At 44.2% G+C, this 20,937-nt stretch overlaps 1 protein-coding gene across 1 annotated transcript; it reads left to right on the top strand.

The window, feature by feature from the left end:
* Positions 1-6,085: 6,085 nt before the first annotated feature.
* On the top strand, positions 6,086-20,389 carry napba (N-ethylmaleimide-sensitive factor attachment protein, beta a; the record flags this gene model as incomplete). Its single annotated transcript, XM_083774489.1, has 10 exons — positions 6,086-6,238; positions 14,043-14,122; positions 15,280-15,396; positions 15,573-15,619; positions 16,730-16,807; positions 17,035-17,090; positions 17,833-17,917; positions 18,627-18,731; positions 19,057-19,125; positions 20,237-20,389. Exons 1-10 carry the CDS (start codon positions 6,141-6,143, stop codon positions 20,387-20,389), a joined length of 888 nt encoding a protein of 295 aa, XP_083630615.1. The 5' UTR covers positions 6,086-6,140.
* Between the last annotated feature and the right edge of the window lie 548 nt (positions 20,390-20,937).

Below are 20,937 nucleotides of genomic sequence, written 5' to 3'. Positions count from 1 at the left end.
ATTCTAAAAATGTCAGTCGTTCTTCGATTTTTCAAAAATAGCAGACCTACAAGCTCGTATCGCGCCACTCTGTGGCGCGATATGAGCTTGTAGATCTGCTATTTTTCAATAGCTAAAGCATAACATGATGCTGACACCAAAATGGGTGCCCGTTCAGAAAGGTAGTGTAAGTGATTTGCTTTGGTTAAAATAAGTGTTAAAAAGCTCTATATATTGTGAAATATGTGACAGCGCTACACTGTTTGTTGACTTTGTTCAGTATATGTATTGTTCAGTATTCCATGTCTCTATAGCTTTTTATTAAACAGAAAATGCATAAATTAAATTGAAACTGGGAATGGGATACCGATTGTACGTATATCCACAAAGGGAGTCTACCAACGCACCTCAAGCCTGGAACGGCTGGTCCCTTGCATCACAGGAACAAGGACATAAGTTGCAAAAGGAGGATATAAGACACTGGAACAGCACAGACATTTAAAGCCTTTTATTAGGTGCTAAGTGCTAGTATACAGAACGACTAACGTTTCGAGCTACTGTATGTGGTCTTCATCAGAGTCATGACTCTGATGAAGACCACATAGGAGATGGAGAGAATACATTCTTTTTTTTTTTAAGATATTTTTTTGCGGCTTACGCCTTTTATTGATTTTTGAAGGGACAGACAGTAGGCTGACAGGAAACGGGAGAGAGATGGGGGGATGACATGCAGTAAGGGCCGTGTCGGGTCCGGGAGTCGAACCCGCGGCACACTGCGACTGGATTACCAGTCCGGTGCCCAGACCGTTACGCTACGGCCTGGGCCAAGAATACATTCTTAGTTTTGTCTTTTTAGGCCGTGTTGTGAGGTCCCTTTTCGTTCAGGTCCGTTCCCACGGAAGGGGGACTACACAATTTTTTCTCCATAAAAGAGATTTATAGGTAGACAGTCTAAATAAAAAAGTTCTACTCGTCCGACGCTGCAGTTATTTTATAATCCGCGATCTAAAACGGGACTATTTCTTACAAGGCGTAATAATATGTGCAAGGGGAGTGGTGTGGTTTTGGTCACGTGGACCAATCGCGTAGCCGCTTTATTCCCTTGAGTATGCGCGTAACGTCTTCGTATGCGGAAGAACTTTTTGTTGTCCATAGCAACCTAGCAACTCACTGTTGCGACGCTGTTTTCATTCTCTAAACTGGGAAAATGGGAAAGAGCCGTTGTGCGATTGACTGTACAAACAGATTAAAAAAGAACTCGGAGCTATCCTTTTACAGACTGCCGAAATGTAAAGAAAAAAGAAGTAAATGGATCGCTGCACTTCGCCGATGTAGTCATGTTTCAGGGCTACATGGATTTGGGGGTGCCACTTTCACTTTGTGTCAGGTATGTTGCTTTTTTTGTAAAACCATACGTTCAATGTAAAAGGGCCTTTTCACACAATGTCCCGTTTTAAACGAACCTAACGGAGTTCTCTTCTTGTGGACCAATTAGTGGATTAACATAGTCCGTTACCCGGAAAGAGATCTGGTCAGGAGTAATTACTCATCAACATGTTACGTGAGTCCGTGGAAAGACTTTAATGTTAATGTTCTTATTGATCAACACACCCTGCAGTTACTGAATGTTAAGTCTCCATGGTTTCCCTCAGAATATCGTATGACACTGATTTATATGACACATTAAGAGTCCACTGATAACCACTACAGTGGTTTAATATCAAACTTTTTTTGTTTGTTTTTTTCAAGGACCCACATAACGTTTGATTGTTATTGCACAAATGGACTTACTCTGAGAGTGTACGAATGGAACCAAATGGACCCATAGTGTCAGAGTTACAGACCTGCATGTGTCCATTTGTACACTCAGGCTGTAAGGGTCCATTTGGTTCCATCTCTCAGAGTTACAGACCTGTAAGGTCCATTTGGTTCCTAAGAAGGGTCCATTTGGGGTCCAATGGGGTCCATTGGTTCCATTTGTACACAGTTACAGACATGCAGGCTAATCCTCTCTCACTCTAATGCCAGACTGGCATTAGAGTGAGACACTGGCATTTCCAGTGTGTGCCAGTGGTCACCCTTAGCACCCGTGGTTAAAGCTGCCTACCCCTGCTCTACACCAACAATGTTGTGAGCTTGTAGATCTGCTATTTTCTGCAAATGTTCCCTCCAGAATAGGGATGCTATTGTTCCAGTGGTTAATGTAAAAAAATAATCTCACAATGATTTGGCAGCCCCGTCCCGGATGAGTTTGTTTTGAGGCTGATGTCTGAAACAGGACATATGTGAAAACACCCCATATATGTAAACAAATTAATATCATATTTCTAGTAAATGTTTTTGTTATTTAAGGGGAAAAGAGTGATGATCCTCTACATCCTGACTACGTGCCAAGGTTATTTGGTTTCACCTCCATCACTGATCGAAGTACAGCAGAGGTACAGACTGTTGTTGAAGTCCCAGGCATTGGGGTCCAGACAGAGGAAACACAAAATGACATTGCCTCATTACATGAACAGATTAAATCTTTAAATGCTGAATGTCAATCACTTAGGGATAAAGTCAACAAATTAGAAAGTGAGTTGAAACATCGTACTCTTGATCCTTCAGAATTTGATGACAGCAAAATGAAATTCTTCACAGGACTTTCATGTTGTTGTTCAATTTTGTGTCACCAAGTTTACCACCTCCTGCAAAACAGTCACTTAGTGATACTCAGAGACTTCTGCTTACACTGAGGAAGCTGCGCCTCAATCTGTCTGAGGAACTTTTAGGTTACCTCTTTGGCATTCTTTGAGTCAACTGAGGTAAGCCAAGCAGGTTCATCTTGGCAGCAGTTTTAACCTTGACCAGTCAACTTTCAACACACTGAGCAAATATGTGTGCTACCTGTATGGCCAATCATCTGCCAAAAACGTGAATGATGCAAGGTACAAATCATTCTGTACGGCATCATCAGCTTTGCCAGAACTGTACATTCCCCCAACAAGTGATGCTCTCCACCAACATTGCAAAAGGGCAAACTACCAAGCAGCAGTGATGAGACGTTCTCTGACTAGTAGGATGTGTGCTCCTTCACCCATTGGCAGTGGATGGGTCATGGAGGATGGGGAGTTAACAGTACAATGGATGACTAGAAATCCTGCCCCTGATAGTGTGTTGCAGGTAGTCCACTGTAATTGCAAAAAAAGCAAATGTGAGACTGAAAGATGTTCATGTATGTCTGCAAAACTGTTTTGCACTGATTTATGTCACTGCCAGGACTGTGAAAATGTGTCAAAGGAAACAGAAGAAAGAGGTAGGCCTACATGGGATGATGACTCTGATGAAAGTGATAGGGATGAGTAACCCAACATGTTACCATGTAGGCCTACTACTTTTTTTTTTCAACAATTATTATGCATTTGTATGTTATTTTGTATTTTCAATTTTCATATATTTCCTTGGCCGGGGGGGTGGATGTACAGATGACAGATGCTGTGACCCTTTGCTGTGACCCACTTGTAAATAAATAAATGTTTCATACCATATGTTGTAATAATTCTGACCTCTACTACTTTAATTCTTAGTCTTGTCCATTTGTTGCATTATTCCAATTTAGGGGGCGTGGTAACATTTTGATAGATTTTCTGCCATGTTGGTCCAAGGTGCCCTGATTTTCTTTTCTACCTTTCATTACACATTAGGATGAGACATTTTCTATGTATGAAACATAAGCTCTTGACACAATTTACTGTGTAGGTTTCATTGTACTGTGTGGCAAACACTTAAGTTGAAGCATATTCTTTAACAAATATGCTACATTTCATGATATAAATTCACATATGACTGAGTAAACTAAAGGCACCAATACTTATGTCAGATGTTATGTATATGCATTTGACATTTGAGAAAAAAAAATTGTTGCCAAAAACACATTTTACAAGCAAAAACAGCAGCACACGATTTTCGTTTTTTGGTTATAAACTGTTTATACATTTATGGCTATAAAAAAAAACAGCAGGTTTTTATGAGTAGAACTTTTTACCCAAAGTCTAGAAGGGTATTATCTATGAAAAAATGCATTGAATGCGTAGTTCGCTTGACATGGGAACGAAACTCATTTTCTAAGCACTTTTTCATGGGTCCCAACACGGCCTATTTTGCAGACAAAATCTTCTAGTCTTTCTAGCATAACAGACCGCTGACGATTCGATTGGAGCGGAGCAAAAATGCCAGTCATAATGAACAAGATATATAACATCCTACTATAAATTATGCAGATCTCTGTGTGTGGCGTGTAGCCTATTTTGCGACTTAGATCAGGAATGTATACTTTGTGACCATTTGTTTCTGGAGGTCTTCCACAACCATGCTCTCTACTAGTGTCAGGTCCTCCATGGCTGTAGTCGTGCGATTCTTCTCCTCGTCCCCCATGGTTGTAAATTGTTATCTCAAAAAAATACAGAACCTATAAACTGCTCTCACCCCTAAACTATACAAAGCTGCACTAAATGCTGCTGAGAATGTTGTGATTCTTGCTGTCGCAGGATTATATCATGCCTTAGGGGCGTGAAGTAAGCACGGACGTATAGCACAAACCTTTGCCCAAATATGGATACGTATCCATATTTTAAAAATCACGTACAAAAATTTATTTTTGTACATGACTTTTGCTTGTGATGTTTGTACGTGATTTTTGTACGTGATGTTCAATATGCTTCACAATGTCATTTATGACTTGGATCACAACATTCGACACAAATGGCTTTTCCATGAAATATACTTAATATAATAAATAGGAGAGTATATAGACTCTACCTGCGCTGAGAAATGTATCCTGTGGTCAGGTAGTCTGGTAGGACATCTACTGGTTGACAAGTGGTATTTCATGAAGGTCAAAGATTGATTAAAAACAGAAAGATTAAACCAACATTTCCATTGTGATCCTGTGTATTCAATTAATCAGTATTTCATCAAAACAATTACACAATAGGCCTACATTTAATCAACAAATACAAAACACTATAGGCCTATAAAGAGCAAAGTCAAAACATAAAAAACTGGCAGTGAATGACAAGTCTTATTGTGCTTTTTGTGCTTTTATCCTCTTAGCAGATTTTGTATTGACATCTTGGCCTCTGCACACACACTCCCTGGATGCCAACGATGAACCTCTGCCCCAATTTCCAGAACGGCCTGTTATAGCGCCACCAGGAGGCCGCTTTGTGCAAAACAAGTTTTTGCACAGTACACCTACAGATTTTGTCCAAACATCGCGCAAATTGGTACACAGTCTCTCTAGTTTAAATAATAATTCAGATTGTATTAATATTAACTCTACTACATACTTTCTTATGCTTACTCAAGTAATTATTTACAAACACTCCTATCCTCCTGGTGGAGACCTGTGCCCAGAAGGGCACTTTTTCTAGTTATCCTATGATTTTGCAACCCATTTTTTCATCCACTCATGCTTCCTTATATGCGTGAGGAGTCCAAGCTGCTTCTTTTCACCTAACAGGGGGGGAGTTTCCCCGCCTGGACGTAGCGCGTGGAAGGAACACGTTATTCCGACCAGTTCCTTTCCCCTCCATCAGGCGCCCCGGCTGGCCAGGGGGAGGTATAGTTTAGACCAGGATTACTGCATGTTTTTTGTGAGGGTACCTCTACCCTAGGCCTAGGGGACACGGGGAGAACATGCAAACTCTCACAGAAAGGCCCTTTCGTCAACCCCGCCTCGGATATGGGCACTGATGATGCGGAGGAGAGAACACGCCCCCAGCGCCCACAACGTCCCCAGCGGCAATCGTACCCATGAGAGATGGCGACAGCACTATACCGACTGTGCCCCAACTGTATACCCATTCTAACTGTTAATAACATTTTCAATCAATCAATCAATCAATCAATCGAACACATTCTGGGATTCCTCTCCCGGCCACCCGGCGGCAGTATTGAGTCAACATTAGGCAGCCACCAGGCAGGCAGGAAGAGGCGGTGCTCAGAGAGCATCATCATCACGTCACGCAGCATCAGCACCACAACCAGCAGCAGTCTCTCTCTCTCTCTCAGTCAGTCCTCTTCCAGCCGTCCTTCCAGCCACTGCAGAGAAGCAACCCTCATCGGCCTCCCGTTCTCTCCTCCCTCCCTCTGTCTGTCTGCACCATCCACACGCAAACATGGACAACTCCGGCAAGGAGAAGGAGGCCATCCAGCTGATGGCCGAGGCCGACAAGAAGGTCAAGAATTCCGGCTCCTTCCTAGGCGGCATGTTCGGGTAAAAAAAAACACAACAACAAATAAAACATAAAAAGCCTAATTTTATTTTATGTCGCGGGTCGAAAAAATCGCCGATCTGTAAGCTCACAACGCGTCGCATCCGCGACGGGTCGTGAGTTTACAGATTTTCGGGATTTTTTTTTCCTCCTCCGATTGTTGATGGTGGTGGTTGATGCGGGGAGGACCGAGTCACGTCTCCTAATCAACGGGGTTGTCACGCATGAATGAAGACACGTGAATTCATGTTTTGACAGACACGTTTGTTATGCAACTGGAAAGCGTCGTGGTGTTATTGCCACGCGCGGGGTAATTAATTAACGTAATAGGCCTAATAGCCCCGTATATAATTACATAAATTGCCTAAATGCCGAAAGGAATTATAAGGCCGAGCTTGGGACGCTGCGTGTGTGTGTGTGTGTGTGTGTGTGTGTGTGTGTGTGTTACTGGTGGTGGAAATGAAAGCCCTGGCTATCGATTCGAGGCTACTGGTGGTGGCGCAGTCTGCCCTGCCGTGCGGCGGTGCGGGGGCAGAGTGCGTGCGCGTGTGCGTGTGATAGAGGGTTCCTATAGCCTATATGCTGTGTAAGTATATGCCTATAGCCACTGTGATTCTTTAACCTTTTGTGTCAAGAAGATCAAAGAATTAACCTTCCATTTGATTTAATTCATATCAGCTGGAACCACAATCTGTAAGATGAACATTGATTATATTGTTGGACTGGACTGATTGAATTGGTCTGATTATGGTCTGTCATTTGGTCAATGAATGAACTGTTACTATAAAGATAACGTCTGTCTGTCTGTCTGTCTGTCTGTCTGTCTGTCTGTCTGTCTGTCTGTCTGTCTGTCTGTCATATTATGTATACAGTAGATAGAGATAACAGTGAAACTGAGCAAAATAGACATTCTTGTATGTTCTCTTCTGTAGTTAATACATTTGGTTAATTAACTATCAATCATACAGCTGGGACCAATGGGCCAGGAGGGACCCCGGACCCCGTTGTTTGCCATATAGGCTATGCGGGAGCGGTCCCATTGGAGCCAATCCAACAACCAATGACTAGTCTAAACTAAGTATATGCACCCCTAACATTTTGAATGTAGGCAGACAGTGTTAACCCATTCTATACGGGAACACATTTTGGTGTTGGCATTACGTTATGCTTTAGCTATTGAAAAATAGCAGATCTACAAGCTCATATCGCGCCACCGAGTGGCGCGATACGAGCTTGTAGGTCTGCTATTTTTGAAAAATCGACAAGAATGACTGACATTTCTAGAATCTGATCTCGGGTCAGAATGGGTTCATCAGACCAGTGTGTGATTTATTAACCCATTCTGACCTGAGATCAGATTCTAAAAATGTCTTCTACATCCTGACAGTTTTCTGAAAAAGCTATGTTTCTATGTCAGTGGTTCTTTGATTTTTCAAAAATAGCAGACCTACAAGCTCGTAGCGCGCCACTCGGTGGCGCGCTATGAGCTTGTAGATCTGCTATTTTTCAATAGCTAAAGCATAACATGGTGCTAACAACAAAATGGGTTCCCGTTCAGAATGGGTTTACAGTTTGCAGAATTACAGTACATTTCAAGTACAACTCAATACAATAACTAATTTCATTTGTGTACTGTTGTTGAGTGAGCAAACAATGCTGCATATTTGTTTCCGGGAAGGTTGCCGGTTCGATTCCCCTGACCCGCAGGGAGAATCTGGGTTAGGGAATGGAATGGTCACCTCTGCCCCGACGCCGCTGAAGTGCCCTTGAGGAAAGCACGGAATCCCCAAGCAACTGCTCCAGTGGAGCTGCCTCAGTGGCTAACAGTATCAGACTGTGGTTGTACTGGTCAGCTCCCAGTACAACAGCACCAGACTGTGGTGGTACTGGTCAACTCCCAGAGTCCCAGTACAACAGTATCAGACTGTGGTTGTACTGGTCAGCTCCCAGTACAACAGTATCAGACTGTGGTTGTACTGGTCAGCTCCCAGTACAACAGCATCAGACTGTGGTTGTACTGGTCAGCTCCCAGTACAACAGCACCAGACTGTGGTGGTACTGGTCAACTCCCAGAGTCCCAGTACAACAGTATCAGACTGTGGTTGTACTGGTCAGCTCCCAGTACAACAGCACCAGACTGTGGTGGTACTGGTCAGCTCCCAGTACAACAGTATCAGACTGTGGTGGTACTGGTCAGCTCCCAGTACAACAGCACCAGACTGTGATGGTACTGGTCAGCTCCCAGTACAACAGCACCAGACTGTGGTTGTACTGGTCAGCTCCCAGAGTCCCAGTACAACAGTATCAGACTGTGGTTGTACTGGTCAGCTCCCAGTACAACAGTATCAGACTGTGGTTGTACTGGTCAGCTCCCAGAGTCCCAGTACAACAGTATCAGACTGTGGTTGTACTGGTCAGCTCCCAGTACAACAGTATCAGACTGTGGTTGTACTGGTCAGCTCCCAGTACAACAGTATCAGACTGTGGTGGTACTGGTCAGCTCCCAGTACAACAGTAACAGACTGTGGTGGTACTGGTCAACTCCCAGAGTCCCAGTACAACAGTATCAGACTGTGGTTGTACTGGTCAGCTCCCAGTACAACAGTAACAGACTGGTGGTACTGGTCAGCTCCCAGTACAACAGTAACAGACTGTGGTTGTACTGGTCAGGTCCCAGTACAACAGTAACAGACTGTGGTTGTACTGGTCAGGTCCCAGTACAACAGTATCAGACTGTGGTGGTACTGGTCAACTCCCAGTACAACAGTACCAGACTGTGGTTGTACTGGTCAGGTCCCAGTACAACTGTAACGCCCAAGTCCCTATACTTGGGTGATGCTGGTTGCCGAGGAAGTTCAGACGGGTGATCAAAATAACTGATGTCCAAAAAGTGTCCGTTGAGTAGAAATGTAATTATATTTATTAGCCGCTCAAAGTCCTATACTTTGTAATACAAAATAAACATAACGTAAACCATCAAACGCACAGGATAGGATACAGATCACCAGCCCTCATGAACACAGTCAAAAACTGGTTTACCTCTGCCACTGGCAACACCCGTGCCTGATTAGGGCCAGGGTTTAAATACCCTCCCTCCCTGTAACCATGGCAACATAGATTGGCAAATTGACAGGAATCATGGAAAACAATATGGTGGCTCAAATGGCTCTTACACACCCACCCACCCCTAATTGCTACTGGCATACAAGACAGAGCAATTCTAAAAAACAAAAAATACAAAGAGCCATAAATACAAACTCAAAATACAAATCATTTAAGGCAATAACTCATATTCATTTCAAAACTCAAACAGTTTTACAAAAAAAGCAGATTTTCAGAGAGGGGACGAATGACTGAGTCAGACCTGTCACCTGCTTAAACTCGAGTCTTTCTTTCTTGAGCTCTCCCATCTTCTTTTCCTCCCGTTTCTTGAGCTTTGCCATATTTTCTTTCTCTTCTTTGGCTCTGCCATTTCCCCTTCTTTCTCTCCTTTGAGCTTTTAGCTGCCATGTTCTTGACCACAGTCGGGGACATGCTGTTGCTCCGTTCCTTAGGGGCGGACATGGCCTCGACGACCTGCTCAGCGACGCTGGGGCTGGTCTTCTTTGGTGGTGGAGCTGCTGCCTTCATTGGCCGGGGCTGGAGAGAAGGATGGATGCTTTTGTATGAGTGGCTCTTCCACCACTCTGCTCAGCTTGGGCCTCTCACCAACAGCTGGGCTGCTGATCGTACCATCTTGTAGACCTGCCTGCATTTCCTGTGTTCCCTGCAGAGCCTCATCACCATTGTCACACTCATGAGCCCCAATAATACGAAATATGACATCACAGTCATCGGCGGCAACAGAATACTCTATATCAAATGTGACATCATCATCATGGCACTTTTGACCTTGAAAATACTTGTTCATGCAGATAGTCATGAATTGTTTTCTGAGTGACTACTGGAGGTTCATCATCCAACCAGTAATCCATGTTCAAATTAACAAAAAGTCAGTTAAAAGTGCACCCCTATAGCTCCGAGTTGCAATCGATCACCACCACCTCACAGCAACTTGTAGAGACGATCGCTGCTGCCATCTCTGCAGATCCGTCCGTTTCTCACCAAACACACACACACACCCTGTCTGTGTGTACTGTGTGCGCCACTGGATAAACACTGACCACGGCGCCGACGGTGGTCAGCGCAAAAGATGTTCCTCGTTCTGTGTCTTTGCGGCTCGGTCCAGTACCGACCCGATCTCGGCCCGGCCTGCTGAAGTGATGGCGTCCCCGGTGGCACCCTGTAGCTCCGGGTGGAAATCAATCGCTTGCTTCAGGTAACAGCAGCAGTCAGCAGAACTTGTCTGTAGAGCAGTGGACGATCAGTCCGCTCCACGCCAACACACAGTCACGCACGCCTTGTCCGTGCGTCTCCAAAAACGAACCTCGCTTGTAGTTCCCTAAAAGCAGTCAACACTTGAACTGAGGCAGTTTTTGACCTAATGTAACGCCCAAGTCCCTATACTTGGGTGATGCTGGTTGCCGAGGAAGTTCAGACGTTTGATCAAAATAACCGATGTCCAAAAAGTGTCCGTCGAGTAGAAATGTAATTATGTTTATTAGCCGCTCAAAGTCCTATACTATGTAATACAAAATAAACATAACGTAAACCATCAAACGCACAGGATAGGATACAGATCACCAGCCCTCATGAACACAGTCAAAAACTGCTTTACCTCTGCCACTGGCAACACCCGAGACTGATTAGGGCCAGGGTTTAAATACCCTCCCTCCCTGTAACCATGGCAACATAGATTGGCAAATTGACAGGAATCATGGAAAACAATATGGTGGCTCAAATGGCTCTTACAACAACAGTATCAGACTGTGGTGGTACTCGTCAGGTCCCAGTACAACAGTATCAGACCAGTATCAGACTGGTATCAGACTCCCAGTACTGTTGTACTGGGAGCTGACCAGTACAACAGTACTGGTCAGCTCCCAGGTTTTTCTGTCTGTGTTTCTATGAGCAGGGCGTTGCTGAAAATGAGCGCTCGTGCTCAGCTATTACCCTGGGTAAATAAAGAATGAAAATAATAAGAAGTAAAATAAGCTAATCGTCTGGGGACACGTTTCACACATTGTTGTCATCTTCTCTTCGTCACACGTCGTCTGATTTCTTGAAATCAGTCCTACCAGTACGGCTTAATTTCATATCGTTCCAGTTGAAAATGTCTCTGCTCATTTATTTGGTGTCGTCACTTCTGTATCCTGACTGAGTTCTCTATCCTGATTGGATAAAAATTGGAATTCTGACCTGAAAATTCATTTTCTGTTTAACCCATTCTGACCGGGCACCCATTTTGGTGTCGGCATCATGTTATGCTTTATCTCAGGGTTCCCCAATTAATTTTCCTCAAGGGCCATATTTTGACTAGCGTACCAGGCTGGGGGCCGAGTCTGCACGCGCGAGGTCGAGGTCTTGCCCTGAAAATTCATTTTCAGGGCAAGACCCCATTTGATGCCCTTTATATCTGGGACCCTTAAAAAAAAGCAAAGCGTTCCGGATAGGGAACCACTAGAAAGCAATGGGTGACCTCACAGCTCCCCTCGTCCATATTGTCTTACAATGTGTGTGGGGACCATTGGCATAACAACAACTGATTTGGGAGAGCAAAAGGGTCAAAAGATTTATTGGGAGCTCTGAAGTCTCAAACCTTCAAATGGGGTCTCCAATCCCTATCTGTGACGCGTTGGGAATGGGATCCTTTAGGATTTGAGCAATTCCGGTTCCCTTGCGATTCCCTCTTAACCCATTCTGACCGGGCACCCATTTTGGTGTCAGCATCGTGTTATGCTTTAGCTATTGAAAAATAGCAGATCTACAAGCTCATAGCGCGCCACCGAGTGGCGCGCTACGAGCTTGTAGGTCTGCTATTTTTGAAAAATCGAAGAACGACTGACATTTTTAGAATCTGATCTCAGGTCAGAATGGGTTAACAATTCCTACAGGGCGTTCCCTTGGGAGTCTGTAGCTCTGGGACAAACAGATCTGTAAACAAAATGGAATATTGTATAATGTGCCTCGGTCTCAGGGGAAGAGATTTCAGTACCTCCGTTCTTCTGACCTCATGTTTTAACCCATTCTGACCTGAGATCAGATTCACACGAGGTTTCCGCCGGACACACACTGGTCTGATTAAACCCATTCTGACCTGAGATCAGATTCTAGAAATGTCAGTCGCTCTTCGATTTTTCAAAAATAGCAGACCTACAAGCTCGTATCGCGCCACTCGGTGGCGCGATATGAGCTTGTAGATCTGCTATTTTTCAATAGCTAAAGCACGACACGATGCCGACACCAAAATGGGTGCCCGGTCAGAATGGGTTAATGAGTCTGGGGTCCCAAGGTGAGAGACACCATTCATTCAGCACCAAGACCGACCCAATCAATGTGTTTTAATGAGCCTGTCCCACCCTCAGTTTCAATTAGACTGAACTGGCCTGCTTTACTTGTTTATGGCGCCCCTCCCCTCTGCAGTTACTGCACTGGGATGTTTTTGATTTACAAATCATGTGGGGGTCCCAAAGGTTGAAATAGCTGATATAGCTGACCTTCAAACTTGTAGATCTGCTATTCATTTATGCGTGCGTGTGTGTGTGTGTGTGTGTGTGTGTGTGTGTGTGTGTGTGTGTGTGTGTGTGTGTGTGTGTGTGTGTGTGTCCAAGGGAAGCTTGCATGTCTTCCCTATGCTGATCACTCCGTCTCACACGCATTCATTAAGAACACTGCACTCAATGAGGACACATGAGCTTGTAGGTCTGCTATTTTTGAAAAATCGAAGAGCGACTGACATTTTTAGAATCTGATCTCAGGTCAGAATGGGTTCATCAGGACCAGTGTGTGTCCGGCGGAAACCTCGTATGAATCTGATCTCAGGTCAGAATGGGTTAAGGCCAGACTACAAGGCCTTCCCACCAGACTCAATCTTTCCATCTGGTTCCCCACCACTCAGGTCCCTCATTGCTTGTGTAGCATTGCGCAGAAAGCGGGGATTGAACCCCGGGCTCTCCCACGTCGTGCCAATAGGGCTGAGCCCGATTGGCAGGGCTGCTGCAGGCTGGGTCTTGGCTGGGGGGCTACACTTGCACCACACCACAGAACAGATCACTGTCTGAAACGCTGTCACGCATCTTGAATGGATGTTATGCATACAAAAGAATGTACATACTGTAGCACGCCATGATAGAATAGTGGAACTCGTAGCAAAGGACATATGAAAATATCATGCATCTTCTTCAGTGAGAATGTACAAACATTCCAGGGTCATTCCATCCATGTTCCAACTCTGTGATAACTCAGATACCTTTACATCTCTAGCAGCTAATACACCAGATATTGTTGTGGTTGATGAAGAGTCCAGAGAAGTGTCTGTATTAGAGATAGCCTGCACCTTTGACCACAGCCTAGAGGAAGCCTTAAAATACCAACCACTTCTACACAACATCTCAGAGCTGGGCTATAGGTGCAGACTATTTGTCTTTATATTTGGCAGCCTAGGGCATCCGCACAGACTGGTTGTTAGAGGGTTCCAACAACGTGGAGGCAAAAAGGCTGGAAAAGTATCGTGGTGTCTCTGCTATAATTGGCAGCCGTCATATATGGCGGAGACGCTGTTACTTATACCCATATAGAGTACTGAGTGACATGCCTGTTGTAACATGAAAACACATGCTGTGACTTTGCAGATGTAACTTTAATGTGCGTGTATGTGTGTGTGTGTGTGTGTGTGTGTGTGTGTGTGTGTGTGCGTGTGCATGTTAGTGGGAACCACAAGGTGGAGGATGCCTGTGAGATGTACGCCAGAGCTGCCAACATGTTCAAGATGGCCAAGAACTGGAGTGGTAGGTCACGCATAGTTTACCTGCTATCCTAATAATTCAATGTACAGTATAGATTATTATTTTTGATAGTATATTGTTTCGTTTAGAGTTTAGACTGATGCTAGGGTGATTGCTTACCTGGTGATTGCTTACAGTTCAATGTACAGATGATATTTTTCATAATAATTCGTTCTTGTTTACCTGTTATCCTAGACCGTCTAGGATCACAGGTAAACGTGACAAGCATTCTTAATATTTATTCTACACATTTTTACAAAATTGGAAAACTTAACTAAACTAAAATTTGCGTCATAGCATGCGACACACTCAGTGCCGTGCCAGCCAGGTGTCTATTATAAACAAACCGGTGGGTGTGTGAGGCTGCTGCCTGCTACGCTATGGCTTCTACAGGGAGAGAAATAAAGATAGCCGACGAAAAACAGAGGATTTAACAGTTCGTGGACAGAGGCTTTTGCCTTCACAGCCAATGCAGATTGACTGCCTGTATGTTTAATCTGCAGTGAGAAGCTATCAAACAACTAAAAAAGTAACGTTGAAAAAGACATTTCCAGGGAAAGCATGCTAAATTCTGCTAGTTTCGTTGCAACCTGGGAGATAATAAAGCTTGGCAAGCTGCATTATAATGCGTAATTTTCTTTCCGGCTCCAGATAGATTTTGAATTTATTTTTGGTCGAAAATGGCTCTTTCAACATCTTGGGTTAACTAACACTCTGCATTCTAGTGTATGTATGTATGGCAACTAAATGCCGTCAAACTTTTTGTGCCAATGGCCCCCAAATTGATATTTGGACGCGCCCCCCCCCCCCCCCCCCCCCCCCCATCTGAAAATGTTTAGTGCCAGGAACCCCTGACACGTTTTAAATGCTCAAAAATAGCAAATGTACGCTGCAAGCTATGGATAAAGTTGTTCAAATGATGTGATGCTGTATATATTAACACATTTTGCTGGGGACCCCTTGAAACACCCCTCATGGGTCCCTGGAGGTCCCCAGACCCCACTTTGAGAACCAATGGTCTAAATTGTGTGTGTGTGTGTGTGTGTGTGTGTGTGTGTGTGTGTGTGTGTGTGTGTGTGTGTGTGTGTGCGTGCGTGCGTGCGTGCGTGCGTGCGTGCGTGCGTGCGTGCGTGCGTGCGTGCGTGCGTGCGTGCGTGCAGCTGCAGGGAGTGCGTTCTGTCAGGCGGCGAGGCTCCACATGCAGCTGCAGAACAAACTGGACTCTGCCACCAGCTTCGTAGACGCAGGAAACGCTTACAAGAAGGCTGACCCACAGGGTGAGACACACATGCACACACACAGGCACACGCACACGCATGACAGATGTGTTTCTCAAACATTTTCACATGAAGTACCCCAAATTAATATGTATTATATTAATATGAAACATACACAAGTCAAAAATCTGGCAACACTGTTTTCAACATGTTTTCTCTTGAATCTCTCCCTGCAGAGGCCATCAACTGTCTCAACCAGGCTATCGACATCTACACTGACATGGTGAGATGAGATATATATATCCCATTCTGACCTGAGATCAGATTCATACGAGGTTTCCCACTGGACACACACTGGTCTGATTAACCCATTCTGACCCGAGATCAGATTCTAGAAATGTCAGTCGCTCTTCGATTATTCAAAAATAGCAGACCTACAAGCTCGTATCGCGCCACTCGGTGGCGCGATATGAGCTTGTAGATCTGCTATTATTCAATAGCTAAAGCATGACATGATGCCGACACCAAAATGGGTGCCCGGTCAGAATGTGTTAAGGACCCCCAAATTGACCCGCATTTGAAAACCTATGCCCAGGATCACCCCCGTAAGAGATTTTACGAGATACAAGATGTGTACGGCTCTAGCGGTGATTTTCAACCATTTTTATTTCAAAGACCCCCCAGTTTGACATGCATTAGGCTACGGACCCCTATTTAATGGCATTAACTATCACTGGGACCCCAATTTATATTGCAAAAGCAATGTTAATTTAACCCTAAGAGTGTACAAAATGGAAACAAATGGACCGATCAGGGACCATTTGGTCCATAAGGGTCCATAAGGGTCAGACCCATGAGGGTTAATTTGGTTCCTAACAAGTAAGACGCGCAAACGCGGGAAGCGAACGCAGCTCGTGTGTGTGTGGTTGTGTGTGTGTGTGTGTGTGTGTGTGTGTGTGTGTGTGTGTGCTACAGCTGCGCCCTGTGTGTGTGTGTGTGTGTGTGTGTGTGTGTGTGCTACAGCTGCGCCCTCTGGTGGCGGGCGGGTGGTGTAACAGCGGGACACACACACACACACAGACATTCAGCCCTTGCTGTCATAGTAAGTGGCTCACTGCGTTCGCAACTATCTATCATTTAGCTGGGGAGTGGGGACCACCTGGCACTCCCTCAAGGACCCCTGGGGGTCCCCGGACCCCACTTTGAGATCCACTGCTGTATAACATGGTATCTCTAGTTGGTGAGACCTTCAATGACTTCAATGAAACATTTACTCCACTAACTACTGGACTTCATATACTGTACCTGTAGTCCTGTACAGTACGTAACATGTTTATCACTAACACTGTGTGTGCACATGCGCACGTGTGTGTGTGTGTGTGTGTGTTCACAGGGTCGGTTTACCATTGCAGCCAAGCACCACATCACCATAGCAGAGGTGTACGAGTCTGAGCTGGTCGACATTGAGAAGGTAAAGAGGGAGAGCGTTCTGCTTTTTTGTGTGATCCCACCAATTGCATGTTTTGATGCTGTGCTCTATACCGTACGTTTAGATTAGAACTTTGTAATTTGCGTTTGAATTTCATGCCACAGCTGTTCACTGTGTGTGTGTGTGTGTGTGTGTGTGTGTGTGTGTGTGCTTGTGTGCTTGTGTGCGTGTGTGTGTGTGTGTGTGTGTGCGTGCGTGCGTGCGTGCAGGCCATTGCCCACTATGAGCAAGCAGCAGACTACTATAAGGGAGAAGAATCCAACAGGTGAGTTTTCTGTCTGGGTCAATAGTAAGTGTTGTTATTTGTAATCCCATTTTTAGTTTTTTTTGCATTCCTAAGACAATGATTTGACAGAGTCTCCACAAATCTGCTAACGTAGACGCTGAACCAAAGCATCCATATTCTGGGGGGAACATTAGCCAATGCGCTGTGAGCTTGCAGATCTGCTATGTTTTGGTGTGAAAACAGAAATAACCGGTCCAATCCATCTCCAGGTCAAGTTTACCAAGTCTAGAAGGTCCATTTTGTATTCGGTATTTAAGCCATGGACCATTTTGATGAGATTTTGCCTCTCAGACTCCAGACTTAGAATATTTTGTTATCGTTGGATAAGATTTTGTCCACAATTCCTTGCTGTATTGGGGAGAGATAACAGGTGTTGGTCCCCAGACCATGGTTAATAAACCAATGTATTATAGTATTTTATGAGCTGTTTGAATTTTTAAGATGTGTGTCATTGATTGATTGCCAGAAATCAGGAACAAAGTGTGTCCATTATCAGTTCAATAAGGGACGCGTGTTTTTGTTTCCAGTTATGGGACAATTCTGTATCTCAAGCTCACAAGGCGTTGCATTTCAATGCATTGTGAGCTTGTAGCGTGTTCACTGTTTTGGAAAGTCTGGGAAACTTCTGGAAAAGTGATTTAATTTCATAAGTAGGGCCTAGTGCAAGTATGGTCTAGTGCAAGCTTCACAAGCTTCACAAACATGTATGTTTGCGTTTCAGCTCAGCCAACAAGTGTCTTCTGAAAGTGGGCCACTACAGTGCCCAGTTAGAACAGTACCCGAAAGCTATCGAGATCTACGAACAGGTAAAATCTGTGTGTGCGCTCGTGCACCTGTGTGTGTGTGCGCATGCGCGTGCGCGTGTGTGTGTGTGTGTGTGTGTGTGTGTGTGTGTACACTGTATTTCGTCTCTGTCAGGTGGAAACCTCATACTGTATGTACTAAACTTACGGTACCTTTCAGGGTTCAAATTCGAAAACGTCAAAAGTAGCAGATCTACAAGCTAGAAACGTTTTCTACCAGCTAGAAAGTCGACGCGTGTTGAGTTTGTGTATCTGCTACTTTTGATGCTTTCGTGTGACGCTGTAGTATGATCAAGTAGGACACCCACTTTTGACTATGTCATTTCTATACCTTAGAGCTGTTGTGTGGAAATAATTAAATAAAAGTCCCCCCATGATGTGTTGCCTAGAACTGGAGGTCTGAAAAAAATCATTAACATGGTGAAGTACATCTTGATGATGTCATCAAGATGCCTATTTTGATAGATGTTAGTTATATTATACTAACTATACTATATACTTTTCACCTTTTCATTAGGTTTGATGTTTACATGGTGGCCATAACGCTAATTGTTTCTTCTTCTCTACTTATGTGATTTATCCTTGTTGACTCGGGATTCAAGCCATTTAGTCTGATCTTCTTGCACTTCGTAAGATACTGGACGAGAGCGTCTACTAAATATAATAACTAAATTGTAATTGTGACAGCCCTATGTGCTTGCTCTCACAACAGGTGGCTACCAACACGATGGACAATCCTCTGTTGAAGTACAACGCTAAAGAATATTTCTTCAAAGCGTCGCTGTGCCACTTCATCGTGGATGAACTCAATGCAAAGGTATTACTTACTTCAATTATTAATAGCGACTATTCCATCAATTACCTTTTTCGTGTGCTGATTAGCCACATAAGCCCAGAACTAAACTAGTGACAGTTAGCTAATCTAGTTCTACACACGCTCACTCACATTGCATCATCTGCAATGCATTGTGAAGTGTAGATCTGCTATTTTTCACTATTCTGACCCCTACCCAGTGTGAGCTGGGGAACTCTAATAAATGACTAGGCGAAGATTTATTTAATAAGATGTGTGCGTGTGCGTGCGTGCGTGTGTGCGTGTTTGTGTGTGTGTGTGTGTGTGTGTGTGTATGCGTCCACTCCAGCTGGCCATTGAGAAGTATGAAGAGATGTTCCCAGCATTTTCAGATTCCAGAGAACTTAAACTTTTAAAGGTAATGGTCTCTCTCTCTCTGTCTCTGTCTCTCTCCTGCTGTCTGTCTGTGTCTCTCAGAGAGAGACACAGACATATTATTGATAAAATGCACACATGAACATGCTGTACATTTGTACGTAACTTACAAAAGGATAAAACACAAACACTCGTATTTCTATTGTGGATGTTTTGAGTGCAAATGTATGCGTGCAAAGAGCTTCTGATATCATTTTAGGCAGAACATTGGCCATGTATTTACCATCAGTAACCAGTAAATCATCATTGTCAGTAGTTGTATTTGTTTTCTGTGGCTGTATCTGTGTTTGTCAATGCCTCTGTCTGAAAACATGTGTTGTCCCATGCCCTTCAGAGCAGGTGTAGTGTTGTGTCCCGTCTCCCTCAAAAGGTCAAAGGTAAATACAGAAAAAGGAGTTAAAGACATTAAAGAGACACAATTAGACTACTAGAGCATACGCGTGTAATGTCAAAGGTACCTAAAAGTCCAACCTTAATTACTTCCTGTCAAACGCGAATATGAATCATGATTTCATTCACCTTTGTGATAGCTCATGTCAAGTGTTGAGAAAGACGTTTGCACACCTAGAATAAAAGCATAAAGTGCAGGTGCGTAGGCAAACAAGTGCATATTAATAATAAAAGAATACGGTCACACACTGCCAAACTGCACGGTACAAGAGTGCATTTGTTGAAGGAGAGGCACTAATGACCTCCGTCAGGCATAATTCAGCAGTCTGACAGTTACTTATATACAAACCATATACTGTAGCTCATCTTCTAGCTCAACGTTATTTTATAATAATATATTTAATAATACAATAATAATACATTTATATAGCGCTTTTCTAGGTACTCAAAGTCACTTTACAGGACAAAAGAATAAAACCAACTGTATTAGAAGATACTAGTTAAAATGGTTAAAAACTAAAATAAAGAAAAGAACTGTAAACAAAAAAGGGCGTTGGGATTTATGTAGGGAATGCAATTATGAAAAGGTGGGTTTTGAGTGTGCTTTCGGACGTGGCGGGGGGGTGTCCCAACTCTGATGTGAGTCGGGAGTGGCTTATTTTAAAGAGAAAGTAAAATAAGTTCACGTTTTTTTGTCGATGCAGAAACTTCTGGATGCACACGAGGAGCAGAACGCAGAGGCGTTCACGGAGGCGGTGAAGGACTTTGACTCGGTGTCTCGCCTGGACCAGTGGCTCACCACCATGCTGCTGCGCATCAAGAAGACCATCGCAGGGGACGCCGGCGACCTGAAATAGAGGGAGACGGGCGGAGAGAGGGAGGGAGGGAGGGAGGGAGGGAGGGAGGGAGGGGAAGAGAGAGGGGGACAAAGGAAGCGGCATGCCTATAGTCATGCTCACACCGCTGTACAACAAAGTATAATTGCTGCTGCGTTCACACTGGCATATACGAAAGACGCAGAGATACGAAGCAAAGCAGCATAACCTGTCACGGAGCTGCTGTTTTATCTGTCGCACAACGAGCTCGTTGACTTCGCCTGGTGTGCGTCGGACACGCAAGAATATTGTGTTGCGAGCAAATGGTCGAACAACAGTTTGTCGTTTTGTAAATTAGCTTTGTAGCTGAAGTTGTTCAAGCCAGCACAACTTGGATTTGTAGCTTTGGTGTTTGTTGTCGCTTTTTCTGTAGCAGCTACGGACGTCGGGCGAACTGTGGCTTTGTATCTTCATGATGTCGCTGGCTTCCATCGAAAAGGAATGGTAGACTGTATAGCTTTGTACCTACCAGTGTGAACTCACTGCATGAGAGATGAACAGAATAAGAGAGGGAGGGAGGGAAGGAGGGG

This window comes from Protomyctophum parallelum, assembly GCF_964188405.1.
Source record: "Protomyctophum parallelum genome assembly, chromosome: 10".
Classification (NCBI taxonomy): Eukaryota; Metazoa; Chordata; class Actinopteri; order Myctophiformes; family Myctophidae; genus Protomyctophum; species Protomyctophum parallelum.
Note: the sequence above shows the minus strand (reverse complement) of the source record. Positions and strands in the feature narration are given on the sequence as shown.